This window comes from Balaenoptera physalus, assembly GCF_965194825.1.
Source record: "Balaenoptera physalus genome assembly, chromosome: 14".
NCBI classification, from domain to species: Eukaryota; Metazoa; Chordata; class Mammalia; order Artiodactyla; family Balaenopteridae; genus Balaenoptera; species Balaenoptera physalus.
Genome location: NC_138893.1, coordinates 48771889 through 48790128, shown reverse-complemented (window position 1 = coordinate 48790128; position 18240 = coordinate 48771889). Strand labels below are relative to the sequence as shown.

The following is an 18240-nucleotide window of genomic DNA, read 5'->3' as shown; positions in this document are numbered from 1 at the left end:
AAGACTAGAGGTAAGTTAACCGTTTATGAGGCTCTATCTTACCTAGCTTTCTTCACTATTTGTTTATGTTTATCTGACAACAAATAAAATTTCCCAAACCAAGTGTGGTTTTGGCAGAAAGCTTGGATCTTTAACAATGGGATGAATTCCTCTATTATGGTTTATTTATTTCTTGAGACTTTCTGGTTTAAAAGTGTTCTTTTTAACCTTGATCACCTGGTACATTAAATTGAAGTATGTCTCCAAGTCACTGTTCACTGTTCCAGGGAGTTTTGTCAGGGAAGAGAAGTGCAGAGTGTGGTGTGCCCCCCTTTCATGCATCGTGGTATTTTTGGTTTGTTTTACCATGTAATGAACAGGTAAATAGCAACTCATACTATTATCACTGAAATTCTGGCTTTAAAAACGTTTCCAGTAAATAGCCAGTTTTGTTATTTGAAAGCCAAGGGATACTGAGTTTTTAAATTGTTATGATGCTGGTGCATGTTCATGTATTATGCTGGAATGTGTGTGTAACCTTTAATGAGCTGATAGTCCTCAAAACTAACTTTTCCTTCTTCAAATAGAATTTTGATCACTGATAGTGGTTTCTCCACTGAAAAAGGTCATGTGGAAGTGGTTGACAGCTCACTGGATGTGATGATTTGAACATAGAGTGTGTAGTTGTCCTAATTCCATTTTCTTGCCTGAATGGTGTCCTCTCTGGAACAGAATCACATTGCAGTAATTTTCAGATAAAGGAATAGAGCAGAATGTGCTTCAGAGATTGGTAATTTGCATTTAAAAGCAGAAGGAGATTCTTCTGGATTCTTAAACAGTAAAAAGAAAATGTCCATTATCTCTAGGTGACAAAGCTTCTTTTGGGACGTCATTATTCTTTCGCTACTAAATTGTTAATTAGAGCATCTAACCAGTCTCTTCTTTCATTTTGCTGTAGTAGCTGTAATATAGAAAAATATCTTGAAATGCTTGAAAATGGCTTTGAAATACTTTATTTTCTTTCTGTTGCTAAATTTCCCAATATTGATACAGATAATATAGTTTATGTTTTTTGTTTTTTATTATGCAGAATTTTTGCATATCTACTGATGGATTGGTAGCGCTGGCGTGTACTCCCTGCTGAAGTCTTTTCTTCACTTCTGTGTCTTTTTTCTCTTTGAGAATTTAGTTCTGCACCTTGCAACTCATTAATCCTTCCCCTAACTCAAAATTTCAAAATTTGCATTATTTTGAAATTTGTTTTTGATTGTCCTTGAACAGTTTTCCTATGACTGATTTATTTTTACTAGGAACTTTCTCCTCTCCCCAAATTACTTCTCACAGTATTTTCTTTGAAAGGTATTCTTTAAAGATTGAATTGCTAATATTTTCCCATGAATTTTTTAAAATTTTTATTTATTTATTTTATTTTTGGCTGCGTTTCATCTTCGTTGCTGCGTACGGGCTTTCTCTAGTTGCGGCGAGTGGGGGCTACTCTTCGTTGTGGTGCGCTGGCTTCTCATTGCAGTGGCTTCTCTCTGTTGTGGAGCATGGGCTCTAGGCGCACGGGCTTTACTAGTTGTGGTGCATGGGCTCAGTAGTTGTGGCTCGCGGTCTCTAGAGCACAGGCTCAGTAGTTGTGGCACATGGGCTTAGTTGCTCCGTGGCATGTGGGATCTCCCCAGACCAGGGCTCAAACCTGTGTCCCCTGCATTGGCAGGCGGATTCTTAACCACTGCGCCACCAGGGAAGCCCTCCCCTGAATTATATTAAAAAAAAAATGCACAAGATGTTATTTTTGTCTGTAACCAGAATGATGTATTCAGTTAAGAAGACAGTACAGATTAAAGGTACATTCAAGCTAGTAGCATATTAGGAAGAGTGGGCAAAGAAAGTTGGTTGCAAATGGGAAATTTAAGCCATGATCTTAAAAGGGTAGAGTGGGTGCTTGTTACTGAAACTGTAGGAATAACTAATTTTTCACCTTCCCTTCCTTGATCTTTTTTTGATGAGTTTGGTCACTTTCACCTTACTAATAACTGTTATTTCTTTCTTTTGTGTTAGTTAAAATATTTCACCTGATTTTTTTTTTCTTTTTCATTTTCTAATTCAATTATGAAGTTATGTGAACAGTCAACCTGCTATTGTTTTTCTCTATTGAGCAATGCTGTGTGGGATGGTTTGAAGGCTTTTTCTTCTTTTTTCCTCTTTCTTCTAACAACACCAACTGTAACTCTACCAAACTGGTTAGATCCTTAATCCAGATCTCATTGAAAATTATCCTTTCTAATTAAAAATGTCTGCGTTGAAGCCTTTCCTGGATATAGCTCTACATCATTAGTCTGAATTATTCTTTACTAAGGAGGGGGAAAATTTCTGTAATGTGGAAAGAAATGAAAAGCTACCTTTATGTAGTGTATGTAAATGTCTTCTTTCTAACGATTAGAAGTTTTTGCCTGGCTGCCAGGAAACTTATAGCTTTACTTGAGGTTGGAAGACAGTAATTATGCTAATTTTTACAGTTAGCTTACTATTATTATTACCTATTTATTTACTCTCTGCCAGGTACAGGGCTTAGTGCTTTCCATGAATCACCTTGTTTAAATCTGAGAGCTGAGCAAAGCATCATCTCCATCTTACAAATGAGGAAATTGAGGCATAGGTGAAATGATGTGTTCAAGGTCATTCAGTAATTTGTTGATTTGGGGTTTTAACTTGGTCTGCGTCACAGCCAAACCTGCCCTCTTAACCATTCTATTATGCTGATCCCCTTGATCCTGATTTTACATTTCTGTTTTAATTGAATGTGAGGTTTGGTCAAAGCATTGCCTCAGGGCTTGCTGAGAGCAACAAACACAGAAATGTATTTAGACATATATATGGCCTTAAACCCAGTGCTTCTGTGATGTTGTACCTAACAGTTGGTGTCCCCACTTTCACTGTTAAATCCATTTTTGGCCTGTATGACCCTAAATCTAAACAATTCCATTTCCAGTATTTGCAGGTCAAGCATCAAGATTCACTTTGACAGTGTTTTATGCTAACACTGTGGTGTTTGACTAATAGCTAAAGTATGTAGTCCTGTTTCACTCTTAGTCTCATATCTGTTTGTGTTGCAAGGCTGACCCAAACCCAGTTTTGTGTTTCAATCTTGATTTTATTTGCATCTTTTGTAGCCACTTATGTGACAAATGGTTGCCAGTGAGCATCTTGTACAGCCCTGCCCCCCTGTGGTCCACACCATCAGTCTTTTTCTTTTGTGAGTTTTATAGTTATTTATAAATCTAAAACAGAGAGTAAAAGTAAATCCCACTAGTGGATTATGAGAATTTTGGAAAAACCGTCTAAAGCAACGTAGTGTAGAGGAAGGAAAAGTTAAATAAGTTTGCTACCTTTGTGTGCAGAAAGTGCCCGGTACGCTCTCCCTATACCTGACAAAACCTTCCTAACAAAAGATAGTGGGCTCTGAGCCACCCAGTTGTTTGTTTGTTTTGCTTTGTTTTGTTTCTTTTAGCTTTGTAACAATTGCATTCCAGTATTGCAGAGCTCGCTGCTTCATAGCTGCTAGAGACAGACAGGCTGTTTTTTAGCTTTTTTAAAACTGGGAACAGGTGAGCTCATCAGATAATGTTCTTTAAGGGAAGAACACAATGTGTAGTTTTCACTTAAAACATTTGGTGTACAATTCTCTCTTCCTATATATAACACAAGTCTTTCCATATTAATGTGCTGAGAGTTTAATATTTAAAACTTTTTTCCTCACCAAATAAAGTGTTCCACTTGCCTAGAATCTAGGAGGATGTCTTTATTGATGTTTAAAAGTATGAATGGTGTTGAGGGTGAAGGGGTGGATGTATTTGTTTCTTTGATCTTGTATGTTTATTAACTTTTTGCAGTAACACATGTGACGCTATTATAATTTTGCATATTTTTAGAACATCATTTTGAAATCTCCAGATAGTGTAGAATCAGAGCTGGAAGGCAGGCAGCTCATGGATCATTCAGTCCAGTGTTTGTGAAGGTTACCAGATGATAAAACTTACTTGGATCACTTATTAAGAATTAGTTCCTAAGCCTCACTCAGAGACCTCCTCAACCAGAACCTCTTAGGGAAGGGGGTTTGGAATCCATACTGTTAACAGTTACCCTGAGGTGATTCTTATGATTAGGTGAGTTTAGGAAACATTGGTCTAGTCAACCTCTTAAATAAGGAAAGTAAACCCTGAGGAGAGAAAGCTAAGTGACTTGCTTAGGGCCACCCACGTAGCTGGTAGCATCAACAGGACTAGAACCTGTGTCCCTGACTCTAGCATGGAGTTCTCTCCATTCCAACAAGCAGGACTTCTGGTTCCAAGTTCAAGGTACCTTTAATTTCTTGTTAGAGTTCAAGGCAGCCACATCACTGAAAAAGCAAATATATAGGTTTGCCATTGGTTTTATTTGCCTTGTGATTTTGATGTCAATATTTTTGATATCCAGCATTCAAACCATCTTTGACAGGCGTTTTGTTACATGGAAAGTAAGTCTGAATGTGTGACCTCATTTTATTTTAGTTTACTTTAATTGAGTTTTTTTTACTCTGCTAAGGTTAGACTACGAGTGTGTTTTAAGAAATGGGTATTGATATCTAGATTGAAGCCTCAGGTAGTTCGGTGTAAGCTATTTCTTTTTCTTTTGAGTTAACTTGTTTTAGATATCCTCGAATGAGTTCGTTGTTGTTGTTGTTATTTATTCTGTGAGAGTAATGAAGATTGGATTTGGGACTATGGGGTGAAACTTCTTTGGCGCTTTTAATTTTTGTTCAAGGTACAGGTCTGTGAAGTTTCCATTGAAATAGTCATCAAAGCACTTGAAGCATGTGTTCCATTCATACATCTATGGGCCCCTTTTTTCAGGTTTTTTATAATGTAAGCTAAATTCTTTCAGATGATCCAGTCTGACTTGGGGCTTATTTGTGTTAGAATCACCGAAACCTTTTAGGTCAGTAGACACCATAGTTGAATATCAGCTCTGACTTAGTATGATCTGGACAAAACAGGAAAGGATCTTGTTCTGCTTTTTCTCTTGGTTTTTATGGGGATTACATAGCACCTGCCCCTTCCCCTCAAAAGGGCCTCAGATTTATTTAAATTCTGAAACATTCCAAAGTACTGTGAGGTACCCGTGAATTTTAATTATTAGCAAACCTAAACAAGTTTAAAATATTTTTAACCAGGAAAATGCACAAAATAGACTGAGCCAACATAATATTTTATGGTTTTATTTGCTTTTGAACTACTTAAACTTTTATTTATTTATTTATTTTTGGCTGTGTTGGGTCTTCGTTTCTGTGCGAGGGCTTTCTCCAGTTGCGGCAAGCGGGGGCCGCTCTTCATCGCTGTGCGCGGGCCTCTCACTATCGCGCCCTCTCGTTGCGGAGCACAGGCTCCAGACGCGCAGGCTCAGTAATTGTGGCTCACGGGCCCAGCTGCTCCACGGCACGTGGGATCCTCCCAGACCAGGGCTCGAACCCATGTCCCCTGCATTGGCAGGCAGACTCTCAACCACTGCGCCACCAGGGAAGCCCTGAACTACTTAAACTTTTAAGAACAAACCTCTGGACTCGATTTAGGTGTTTACAGTACTTTAGTTACATATAAAGTAGTATATTTCTTTCTAAAGGGCCCTTTTCTCTAAATGCATGTATTTTAATTGGTAGTCAGCATCAATTCCAGTAAGATTTGCTTGGCATATAAAGAACATTTATTAAACTAAATACATGGAAATGGATGACTGGGATTGAATACAATTTTAGTATTGTCTTTTCATCATCTTTTTCTCAGAACACAAATGCGAAACCCCAAATCCTACCAACACTGCAAAGGAGAGACAATAAGAAGCATTCTTTTCTTTCAAATCACATCACTGGCACCTCCAGAATGTCTACATAGAGAGATGTTAGGGGTGGCAGGCTGTGGAAGGGGAAGAAAGGGGACTAAGAACAAGCATTTTCTGTAGATGATACGTTTATTAGACTGGCTTAGGGCTTGATGGAGATAATGGGGGTGCTGACTCTCCCCCACTTTTACATCTGTGCAACCATTGATCATAAATACTGCTGTAATGATGGTGAGATCCTCATTTCTTCATACTTAACCCCCTCTTGCTGTCAGACCTAGGTGGGATTTTTTTTTTTTTTTTAATTCACATCTTGTGGGGAGGATACCACCTGCTAGCATAAAGGTTAAGAAAAATGTGCTCTTCCTGGATCTACTTTGGACAAGTAACTTAGCCTCTTTAAGCCTCAGTTTTTTCCATAGTAAAATGGGATATTTTGTAACTCATAAGGTACTTAGTAAGGATTCATGTGATAATGAATATGAAAATGCTTCTGGTAGTACTTGGCACTTAGTGCTCAGTTAACTGTTATCTTTATGTAATGGCTCTGTAGACTCTTCCACGTTGTTCTTGGTCTTTCTCTAGACTAAAGATTGCAAGTCAAGAGAGACACCTTGGGCCATGTGTGCTGATAGTTGTTATGCATGTTGAAATCTTTTTTTTTTTTTGGCCGCTGCGGTTGGCGGGATCTTAGTTCCCTGACCAGAGATTGAACCTGGGCCACGGCAGTGAAAGCGCTGAGTCCTAACCGCTGGACCGCCAGGAAATTACCCTGGATATTGAAATCTTGAAAGGGGCTAATTGTTAGGTTTTTCTTTTTATTGTGATTGAATTCTAGGCTTTTTTAGCGGTTGCTGTTACTTATGAGATGGCCGCATGTGTATATATTTTTAAGGAAAACAAGGCAATTGATTACGTGTTCTACCCTCCTTAGAGTAAGAATGCTGAATTTTAAAAAATTCTTCATTCTCCTTAACTGTGACTGAAAAAAACAACAAAGTTTAAAAGAAATAGAACAAGTGCTCATGGATTTTGGAAACCTTTGAATAACTAGAGTGTGAAGACTAAAGGAAGATCTCAGATTACTCAGATAAAATCTTTTAACATTGATTACATCAAAAACATAAAAAATGGCGATGTCTAATATAGCAAGTTTTTGTTGCTTATAGCAATGTAACTTTTTAATACTTTTAGAAGGCAACCAGGAGTCGTAAAAATGTCCTACAAAGGGTTTAGTAATTTCCCCTGGAAATCTTAATTCAGTGATATAATTCAAGAGAAGGAAAGAGCTATGTTGGCTTTTCATGTTGTATGTATATTGCAAAAAATATCTAATGAAAAGTTCGAGATAACTTAAATATATCTAACACTTCAAGATGGACATGGAGGGGAAGGAGTTAAGATAATTGTAGGTGTCAACTAATCACAACCATTTAATGATCATTTTGAAAGCCATGTAGCAGTACGGGAAAATTTTTGCTGATTATTTTGCATAGATTATCGATATGTAAAAATATACATGTATACGGACTGAAAGGAAACATGGAAAAAGTGTTAATAGTTGATGTGTTAGGATAGGGTAATCATAGCCAGTCTTTGCAAAAATCCCTTTGTTAACTTTGTAGAATAACATACCTGGAAAAAATTCAAATCTGCTGAGAACATTATGAGTCCTGGTCTTAGGGAAAACTAACCTTTACTAACAGGGAACTCATATTATTCCATTTCTCTTTAGGAACATTTTACTGCTGAAACAAATGGTTACTTTAAAATTTTTAGAAATTGAGATATAATTCACATACCACAAAATTCACCCTTTTATAGTGTACAACTTGGTGGTTTTTAGTGTATTCACAAGGTGTACAGCCATCACTACTGTCTACTTCCAGAACATTTTCTACTCCAGAAAGAAACCCATCAGTAGTCACCCTCCATTCTCCTCTCCCCACAGTCCCTGGAAACTGTTAATCTACTTTCTGTCTCTATGGATTTGCCTGTTCTGGACATTTCATATAAATGAAATCATACACAATGTGGCCTTTTGTGTCTGCCTTCTTTTACTTAGTGTAGTGTTTTCAAGGTTCATCCATGTACATCCATATGGCATGTATCAGTACATCCAAGTACATACATGTAGCATGTATCAGTATTTGATTTATTTTTTATGGTCAAATAATATTCCATTTTATGGATATACCACATTTTGTTTATCCACCCATCAGTAGATGGACATTTAGGCTGTTTCTAGTTTTTGGTCATTATAAATAATGCTACTGTGACTACTGGTATACATGTTTTTGTGTGGACATAAGTTTTCAATTCTCTTGGGTAGATAACTAGAAGTAGGATGGCTGGTTCATATGGTAACTCTATTTTTAACTCTTTGAGAAACTGCCAAGCTGTTTTCCAAAGTGGCTGTACCATTTTACATTCCCACCAATAATGTATGAGAGTTCCAATTTCTCCATATCCTTGCCAACTCTTGTTATTGTGATTTGTTTGTTTGTTTGTTTGTTTAATTATAGCCATCCTAGTAGGTGTGAAATGGTATCTCATTGTGTGTGTGTTTTTTTTTTTTTTGGCTGCGCTGGGTCTTAGTTGTGGCACATGGGATCTTTAGTTGTGGCATGCATGTGGGATCTAGTTCCCTGACCAGGGATTGAACCCAGGTCCCCTGCATTGGGAGCACAGAGTCTTTAGCCACTTGACCACCAGGGAAGTCCCGTCTCATTGTGGTTTTGATTTGTATTTTCCTAATGGCTAATGATGTTGAGCATCACTTCATGTGCTTATTGGCCATTTGTTTATCTTCTTTGGAGAAAAGTCTCTTCAGATATTTTGCCCATTTTTAATTGTGTCTTTTTATTATTGAATTGTAATAGTTCTTTTTGTATTCTACATACTAGTTTCTTACCAGGTATATAATTTGCAAATATTTTCTCATATTCTGTGGGTTGTCTTTTCACTTTCTTGGTAGTAACCTTTGAAGCAGAAAAGTTTTAATTTTGATGAAGTCCAATTTCTTTCTTTTTTTTTTTTTCTTTTGTTGCTTTGTTTTCATTGTCTTATCTAAGAAACCATTGTCCGGTCCCAGGTCACAAAGTTTTATGCCTATGTTATCTTCTAAGGCTTTCATAGGTTATCTTTTACATTTAGGCCTTTAATCCATTTTAAGTTAATTTTTGTATGTGCTGTGAGATAGGAGTCTAAATTCATCCTTTTGCATGTGAATATCATGTTGTTCCAGCACCATCTGTTGAAAAGACTACTCTTTCCCCATTGAATTATCTTGGCATCCTTGTCACAAGTCAATTGACCATAAATGTGAGGGTTTATTTCTGGACTCTAAATTCTGTTCCACTGATCTATGTCTTCATATGTCAGTACCACACTCTTTTGGTTCTTGTAGCTTTGTACTAAGTTTTTAAAATTTTATTTTTTAAATAAATTTATTTATGTATTTACTTATTTATTTTTGGCTGCATTGGGTCTTCGTTGCTGTGCATGGGCTTTCTCTAGTTGTGGCGAGCAGGGGCCACTCTTCCTGCAGTGCACTGGCCTCTCATTGCAGTGGCCTCTCCTGTTGTGGAGCATGGGCTCCAGGCATGCTGGCCTCAGCAGTTGCGGCACGTGGGCTCAGTAGTTGTGGCGCATGGGCTCAGTTGCTCTGCGGCATGTGGGATCCTCCCAGAACAGGGATCGAACCCGTGTCCCCTGCATTGGCAGGCAGATTCTCAACCACTGCGCCACCAGGGAAGTCCCTTGTACTAAGTTTTGAAATCGGGAAGTATGAATTCTCCAACTTTGTTCTTCTTTTTCATGATGATTTGATTGTCAGGATTGCGTGCATTTCTGTATGAATTTTTCATGGATCTTCTTGTCCATTTCTGCAAAGGCAGTTGGAATTTTGATAGAGATTGCATTGAATCTGTAGATCAATTTGGGGAGTACTGCAGTGTTAACAATATTAAATCTTTTATCCATGAATATGGGATATCTTTCCATTTATTTAGGTCTTCTTTAATTTCCTTCAACAATGTTCTGTATTTTTCAGTGTATTTGTAATCTTTTTGTTAAATAAAATACTTGGAATAAAAATTTTTTGATGCTATTGTAAATGGAATTGTTCTATTACTTTTATTTTTAGATTGTTCATAGGTAGTATATAGAAATATAATCTATCTTTGTATATTGATCTTATAGCCTGCAACCTTACTGAACTCATTTATTAGGTAACACATGATTCTTAAAATAGGAAAGTGCTTTTCAAAAATATGTGAATTTTGGGGGGGGTTACCTTATGTTTCATTTGATTGTAGTGGACTTTATTTTTTCCTTAAAAAAAGTTAGGCATTTTTACTTAACACTTTCATATGTATAGAGTGAAGCTCTATTGATGACTGACATTGTCATTCTTTGGGAAATTTGATAGGAAAGAGTAACATTTCTATTTCAGATTCAGATTAGATATACAAAAAAAGAAATAGGCTGTATGAAATGTGTCAAAGACACCAAAAATATAGCTGGCTGGAGCTTGGGAGTTTAAAACTTAATTTGTTTCTATTTAATGTTTAGCGTGGTTTTGTATCAGACTTGGTATTTGGGCTAGAAGATGAGCACAGAAAAGGCTGCGTTTGCTTAGTATCTCAGTGGTTCTGTAGTGCCTTTCTTCTCCAGGCCATTTTACCAAGGGTTTTTCTTTGGGTCGTTTTTACAGAGACTAGGAAAAACCCTGACTTTTAGTCACTCTGCATTTCATACTGCCATTGTCAGTATGATTCTTGAGGTTTTTTGGGTACCAGGTAACCAGAAGAGACAAAATGAAACTCTATGCTCTTTTTTCTTTTTTCTCTCTTTTTGTGTGTGGGGGTGGGGGGGTGGGGGGCTGGTAATCTGAGAGAGAGAATGTTTTCCCATGCTAGCAAAGACAGACTGAGGGCATCATCTGATCTTTATGGGAGTGTGCAAAGCCTCAGTTTTTCCATTTGCCCATCTGCAATCATAAAAACAATGTGCTGACTCAACTTGGAGCCTCTGCAGAATGGCATTCGGGGCTTAGGCAGTACTGAGAACCATGCAAGAGATGGAAATATTTGAGCAGGTTTTTAGAGGTAACATTAAAAACAGCTAGAATGAGACAACATGCTCTCTCATCTCCTTCAAGATTTGTTTCCTTTAGTCACTAGTGTACCACCTTGATTTAAGGCATGGCAGGAATAATTTGGTCTCTATAGAGTTGATTACTGAGCAGAGAGATTTTTCTTGCTCCCGTGGTTATACTTTAGGGGCATGAGATTGTTTGGGGATGGGGGTGAGATTCTGCTGCAAGCAAATCAACTGGGTAAAATACTATTAAAATCATATTGTGTGGGCCATCTGCTAAGTTTTTTCTTTAAAATTTTTGCTTCCTTGTTCCTGTGTACATACATTTACCTGCAAAGGCTAGAAGAACATTTACTAAAATATTAATTGAAAATAACTACCTCTTGATGGTGGGTTTCAGGGGAGGAAGTATGTTTTTCTATGTTGCTTCAAGTTTTTTTTTTTTAATTTTTTTATTGAAGTATAGTTGATTTACAATATTGTGTAAGTTTCGGGGGTACAGCACAGTGATTCAGTTATATTCTTTTTCAGATTCTTTTCCCTTATAGGTTATTAGTTCCCTGTGCTATATAGTAGGTCCTTGTTAATTCTTTTTTGTTTTAAATTTTATTTGTTTTTGGCTGCGTTGGGTCTTAGTTGCTGTGCATGGGCTTTCTCTAGTTGTGGTGAGTGGAAGCTACTCTTCATTGCAGTGTGCGGGCTTCTCATTGGTGGCTTCTTTTGTTGTGGAGCATGGGCTCTAGGCGTGTGGGCTCAGTAGTTGCAGCACACAGGCTCAGTAGTTGCGGCACATGGGTTCTAGAGCGCGGGCTCAGTAGTTGTGGCACATGGGCTCAGTTGCTCTGTGGCATGTGGGATCCTCCCGGACCAGGGCTCGAACCTGTGTCCCCTGCATTGGCAGGCGGATTCTTAAGCACTGCGCCAGCAGGGAAGTCCTGATTATCAATTTTATACATATGTTAATCCCATCAAGTTGTTTTTTTAAGCACGTGTTTTGTAATGTTTGGAGAAAAATGAAATCCATTAAAATTTTATTAAAAGTGTAAATTTTGTCACTTGAACTACTGATTTAGGTATTTAAGTGAAATTCAGTGTACTTAGGTGAAACTTATCCTTTTTTTTCCTAGGAAATATGGAATATTTTGTCATAATGCAACCATACTGTCATTTGTGCCATTGTATCCTCCTCACTGGAATCCTTAGTGTTTGGAATGAAAGCCGAATAGCATTTTAAAACCCATAAGGTGTATGTGTGTATGTGTACACGTGTGTGAGTGCACGTGTGCATGTACAACAGCTTAGCAAAATTAATATTGTATTTGAAAAAAAGGAATTTAGGTTTTTGTGTTGCATTTGTTTTCAAAACATGTTATCATTTGACAAAATCCAGTTTAGATTTGTATCTGGACTGCCTGGAATGAAGCTGTTTGATACTTACTTGATTACCCTTATTAAATAAAAGATTGGTGAAGTAGTTGAGTTTCACCTACATTTGTACTTTTAGCATAAAGTAATCCCAAGATACCTCTCACTTGGGGACATTGAGATTCTGGAAACTGATGCTTCCTTTTATCTATAGAAATCATCCTATAAAGGACAGGGAACCCTACTCAGTGCTCTGTGGTGACCTAAATGGGAAGGAAATCCAAAAAGGAGGGGATATATGTATACATATAGCTGATTCACTTTGCTGTTCAGCAGAAACTAACACAACATTGTAAACCAACTATACCCCGGTTAAAAAAAAAAAAAAGAAATCATCACTGTAAAACCAGTAATAATTATTAAAAGGGGAAAAAAGAGTAAAAGGAATGTACTGGAACCACACACGCTTGAAGCTCAGTAGTTTCCAGACTACCTTATGCATTTGCTACAATAAAAAGACTTTTTAACTTTGATGAGATCAGGTATTTCTTTGATTATATTCCTATGAAATTATACACCTGTTATACATCATTTATCTCAGATAGATAAAAAGATGTGATCTTCTTTCTATTTCTGAACGTATACAGAAACTTTATATTTATTTATAGGATAAGTTAGCTGTCATTTAGGCATCTTTCCTAAAGTGTGTTTTCAAATGAGATAAAATAATGACAGTGGATTTTGCCTCTACTCCTTTTATCTAACTTCCCAAGAAAACTAAGCATTTTAGGAAGTGAAATTGATGTTTGCTTTATTACAAACAGTAGTGTTCTTAAATAGTCCCATGCATATTAGGCAGTCAAATAAATTTATTATTACTCAGTTCCTTGATATTTAAAAATATACAGAAGTTTTGGCATGGTTACTCTACAGTGAAGCTCATCAGTTGACACAGAGCCTTTGCCAGCATTTAAGCATATCCCTCTTAAATATGAATGGACAGCCAAACATCTCCGGATGTTTGAGGAGAGCCTCTAACAGTCTCATAGTGAGACTAAACAAACAGAAAAAAGAATGTTAATTGACGTAAGCTGGTTTAGCACACGTTAGCTAAAATCCAACAAACCAAGTTCTCACTACAGGTATTACTTTCTCTGACCTCTTAAGGCTGCTTACCAAACCAGCTGTTAGTAGCAACTGTGAAGACTTGCTGCCTCTTCATACATGGTACAGATCGAATCTTTCCTGTATTCATTCAACCCACCTCGTTGTTTGAGGCCCCCAACTAGGGCGAATGTTGTAAATACTTCCTTAAAGCTTCCTTAGCCTCACTGCACGTGCAGAGGCCAATGTAGGCATTTCTGGCAGAGTTATGCGTGTTCAGGAATCGTTACCTGTCTAGTTTTCCTTTATCCTTTTACTACAAGATTTCCTAAGGAACAGGTAGTTACTTCCTTTTCCTTGCCCCTGGCTTCATCTTTAATCCTCTGCAGTCTGGCTTCAAACTGTCATGACCAGTGACTCCTTTTATTGTCAAATCCACATCTATGTTGTCATCCTTCCTCACTTCCTTGACTCCTTTGCTGCTTTTCACATTCAGGTTAGCTCTTCAGCACAGTCTTGTTTCTCTTCCTGTTTCTCTGACTCCTTCCTTTTCCTTTTAGATTCCTGATTTCTTCCTTCCATTTCTAATTGAGCATTCCCCAAGATTTTGTCTTTATCTTCCATGGTCTTTTTCCATCTTTAGAATGTTTTCTTTGACTCACTTTTAATCCTTAAGCATTTATTCAGTATCATAATAAAAAAAACTGTGTGGGATGCAAAGGTGACTTAGATATTTTTCCTGTTCTGAAGTAACTTGTAATACATAGGAACTTTATACTCTCTTTGCCCCCTGTATCTTGTTACCAAATTTAATTGACATTTTTTGAAAATACCTCTTACACTTTTTGTTTTCTTTCCATTCCAGCTTCTACTACTGCAGCCCTTAGTCACTTTTATTTGTGCCTCGTTCAGTGCCTACTCTGTCTTAGGTGCTCCATAAATGCATTCTCAATGAATGAATGAATCAATCTCTTCATCTTGATTATTGTAAAACTTCCAAGATTGCTTCCCTTATTTTGTCTATTTCATCAAGTATGCCTCTACTAAGTTGATCTTCCTTAAACATAGTTTTCATCTTACCAGTTTATTAGAAACCTCCTGTAATCAAAATAGTACGATATCATCTTCTGTGGACTGAACTGTCACCCCCGCACCCCAAATCATATGTTGAAGTCCCCAGTGTGATGGTATTTGGAGATGGAGCCTTTGGGAGGTAATTAGGGTTAGATGAGGTCATGAGGGTAGGGCCCTCATGATGGGGTTAGAGGAAGAAGGAGACAGAGATTACCCTCTCTCTGCCATGTGAGGACACAGGAAGAGGGCTCTCACCAGGAACTGCTGGCTCTCTGCCAGCACCTTGATCGTGGACATCCCAGCCTCCGGAACTATGAGAAATAAATGTCGGTTGTTTTTGCCATCCTCTATGATATTTTGTTATAGTAGCTCAAGCAGACTAATACATTGTCTTTTTACCTATCAAAATAGCCAGGATAGAAAAAAATGATAAAAGTAAGATGAATGAGTTCCAGATGTCTGCTATACAACATTTGTATCCATAGTTAACAATACTGTATTGTACACTTAAAATTTTGTTAAGAGGGTAGATCTCATATTAAGCATTCTTACCATAATGAAATCAAATTGAAATGAAAAGAGAGAATGATAACGTATAGTTATCAAGGTCCCGTGACCTCTTCTCTGATTGCATCTCCTACTACTTTTTCCCTGACTCTTTGTTTCAACCACAGTGGCCTTCTGGCTGTTTCTTGGATACTGGGGGCATTCTAGGCCTGCTTTAGGGTCTTTGTAGTTGCTGTTCCCTGTCCCTGGAATGCCCTTCCCCCAGATAACTTTATGGCTCGCTTCCTTCCTTCAGATCTTTACTCAGATTTCACCAAGTCAGTGAGGCTGTCTATGGCCTTCCTATCTAAAGTTTCAGCCCCTCCTCTGCAATGGTTATCTGCTTTCCCTTCTTTATTTTTTTCTTCCTTTACCCCATACTATATCATAACTTTTGTTTACCTTTTTTTTTCTTTTTTAATTTTAAATTTTTTGGCCTGCTTCTCTCACCAGAACATATGCTCCATGAGGGCAGGGACTTTTGTCTGTCTTGCCCCCACCTGTATTCCCAGGGCCTACAACAGGGCTGGGCACAATAAATATTGTTGAATGATTGAAGTGAATATTATTGAGGGTGTGGTGTGAGACTCTGTTATAATATTAATGGTGTGATGATCTTCCTAGAAGGTAATTTGGCAATATGCTTAAGAACCTGATGCTTTTTGCGTGTCCTTTAGTCTAGTAGCTCCACTTTCAGAAATCTCATCACAGGAACTATCAGAAATGCATGTAAAACTTAAAACATAGAGATACTCATCTAAAAATATTTTTTAAAATTATAAACTTTTATTAATTAAAAAAATTATGGTAAATACACATACAATATACCATCTTAACCATTTTTAAGTGTATAGTTCAGTACTGTTAAGTACATTCTCATTGTTGTGCAAACCAATCTTCAGAACTGTTTTCATCTTGCAGAACTAAAACTCTGTACCCATTAAACAACAACTCCCCATCCCTCCCCACCCCAGGCCCTGGCAACCACCATTCTACTTTGTCTCTGAATTTGACTACACTGGGTACCTCATGTGAGTAGAATCATATAGCATCTTTTGTGACTGGCTTATTTCACTTAGCATAATGTCCTCAAGGTTCATCCATGTCGTAGCACATGTTAGAATTTACTTCCTTTTTAAGGCCAAATAATATTCCAGTGTGTGTATATACCGTCTTTTTTTTTTTAATCCATTCATCCATCAATAGACACTTGGGTTGCTTCCACTTTTTGACTATTGAAAATAATGTAGCTATGAATATGGGTGTACAAATATCTGTTCAAGTCCCTGCTTTCAGTTCTTTTGAGTATATACCCAGAAGTGGAATTGCTGGATCATATGGTTATTCTATTTTCAATATTTTGAGGAGCTAAATATTTTTTTAAATAGCAAAAATTTATAAACAATCTAAAAATCTAGTATTTAGGAATGGTGAAGCAAATCTGGATATGTACATTTGATGCAACCATTTAGAGTAATGTAAGGTTTTTAATAACATAGGGAAATGATTATTTTAAATGAAAAAAGCAACATGGGCTCAGCTATGATTCTAAAACTACATAAAAAGATGGTAGGGGGACTTCCCTGGTGATGCAGTGGTTGGGAATCCGCCTGTCAATGCAGGGGACACGGGTTCCATCCCTGGTCTGGGGAGATCCCACATGCCGCGGAGCAACTAAGCGTGTGCACCACAACTACTGAGCCTGCGCCCTAGAGCCCATGAGCCACAACTACTGAGCCACGTGCCACAACTACTGAAGCCCATGCACCTAGAGCCCGTGCTCCGCAACAAGAGAAGCCACTGCAGTGAGAAGCCTGAGCATCGCAACGAAGAGTAGCCCCTGCTTGCTGCAACTAGAGAAAGCCTGTGCGCAGCAACGAAGACCCAATGCAGCCAAAAAAAAAAGATGGTAGGAAAAACACCAAAATGTTACTAAATAAAGATAGGATGATTTTTATATTTATCTTATTACTTTTCTATATTTTCTAAATTAAGCAGGCATTACTTTTTTTTAATATAGTCATCTTTATTATAATTTATGAATACATTAGAAACTGACATGGATCTCTTTAATAAGACACCTATGTTCTCATGGGCATCTGCTTTCAATTCATTGTTATGTAGTTAGGAAATCCACTTGAGAATGGTAAAAAAGGCCAAGTAATATGTTAGTGTCATTATGACAGGTTTTCACCTCATAGGCACACTGAAAGGGCCTCTGGGCCTCCCAGGTCAAAAGACTATACTGTCTTCACAGACCTGCCCACACACAAGTGTCTTTTGGAATTCCTTATAAATTTCAGTGGGCACCTGGCCAAAAGAACATTCTATTACTGTACTGGTTTTTAAGGTGCAGTTCCAGGGTTAAACATTGTGTCCAAACTTAACATTTTCAAACTGTCCAGCCTTATCTTCCAAAAATAGTGTATTACTCACTTTACCAACTCTCCCTGCCAAATAAAGGACCCCAAAGCCTTAAGTGTTAACTGCAGAGAAGTTAGGCGAGGCTCGTTTTCTCTCCCCAGGTCATTTGGAATCCCAAGTGAATGCAAGCACCACAAACACGGGGCAATAGTCTTCCCCCAAAGCAAGCAGGCATTACTTTATTATTTTTTTTTAATTAAAAAAAATTTTATTTATTTAATTTATTTTATTTTTGGCTACTTTGGGTCTTTGTTGCTGCATGTGGGCTTTTTTCTAGTTGCAGAGAGCGGGGGCTACTCCTTGTTGCGGTGCGCAGGCTTCTCATTGCGGTGGCTTCTCTTGTTGCGGAGCATGGGCTGTAGGCGCGAGGGCTTCAGTAGTTGTGGCTCGGGGACTCTCGAGCACAGGCTCAGTAGTTGCGGCGCACGGTCTTAGTTGCTCCACAGAATGTGGGATCTTCCCAGACCAGGGCTTGAACTCGTGTCCCCTGCATTGGCAGGTAGATTCTTAACCAGTGTGCCACCAGGGAAGCCCTTTATTGTTTAGGGGGAAAATACAAAAAAACCTCCAAGAGTTCCCTTTATCTCCTGTATGGAATCCAGACCCTTCCAGAGTTTGCAGAGCTCTTCATATTCTGGCTCTAACCCATATTTGTACCTTCTGTCCAAAAGGGCAGTCTCATAACTTCATATATGTAATATGTATATGTCTGTATGTCTATATGTCTATATTTACATGTGTATAAGTGTTTCTATATAAACATACTGT

At 37.8% G+C, this 18240-nt stretch overlaps 1 protein-coding gene across 10 annotated transcripts in view; it reads left to right on the top strand.

Moving 5' to 3' along the window:
- CNNM2 (cyclin and CBS domain divalent metal cation transport mediator 2) overlaps nt 1-18240 on the top strand; it is a 151794-nt gene that overhangs the window by 14708 nt on the left and 118846 nt on the right. Inside the window, exon 2 of one of the 10 annotated variants that reach the window (XM_082425131.1) lies at nt 1070-10725. The exons of the other annotated variants lie outside the window; for them this stretch is intronic. Coding sequence (XP_082281257.1) covers nt 1070-1089 — 20 coding nt within the window. The 3' untranslated portion in view covers nt 1090-10725. Of the gene's footprint in view, nt 1-1069; nt 10726-18240 lie in introns of those variants that run through there. 10 annotated transcript variants of the gene reach the window in all.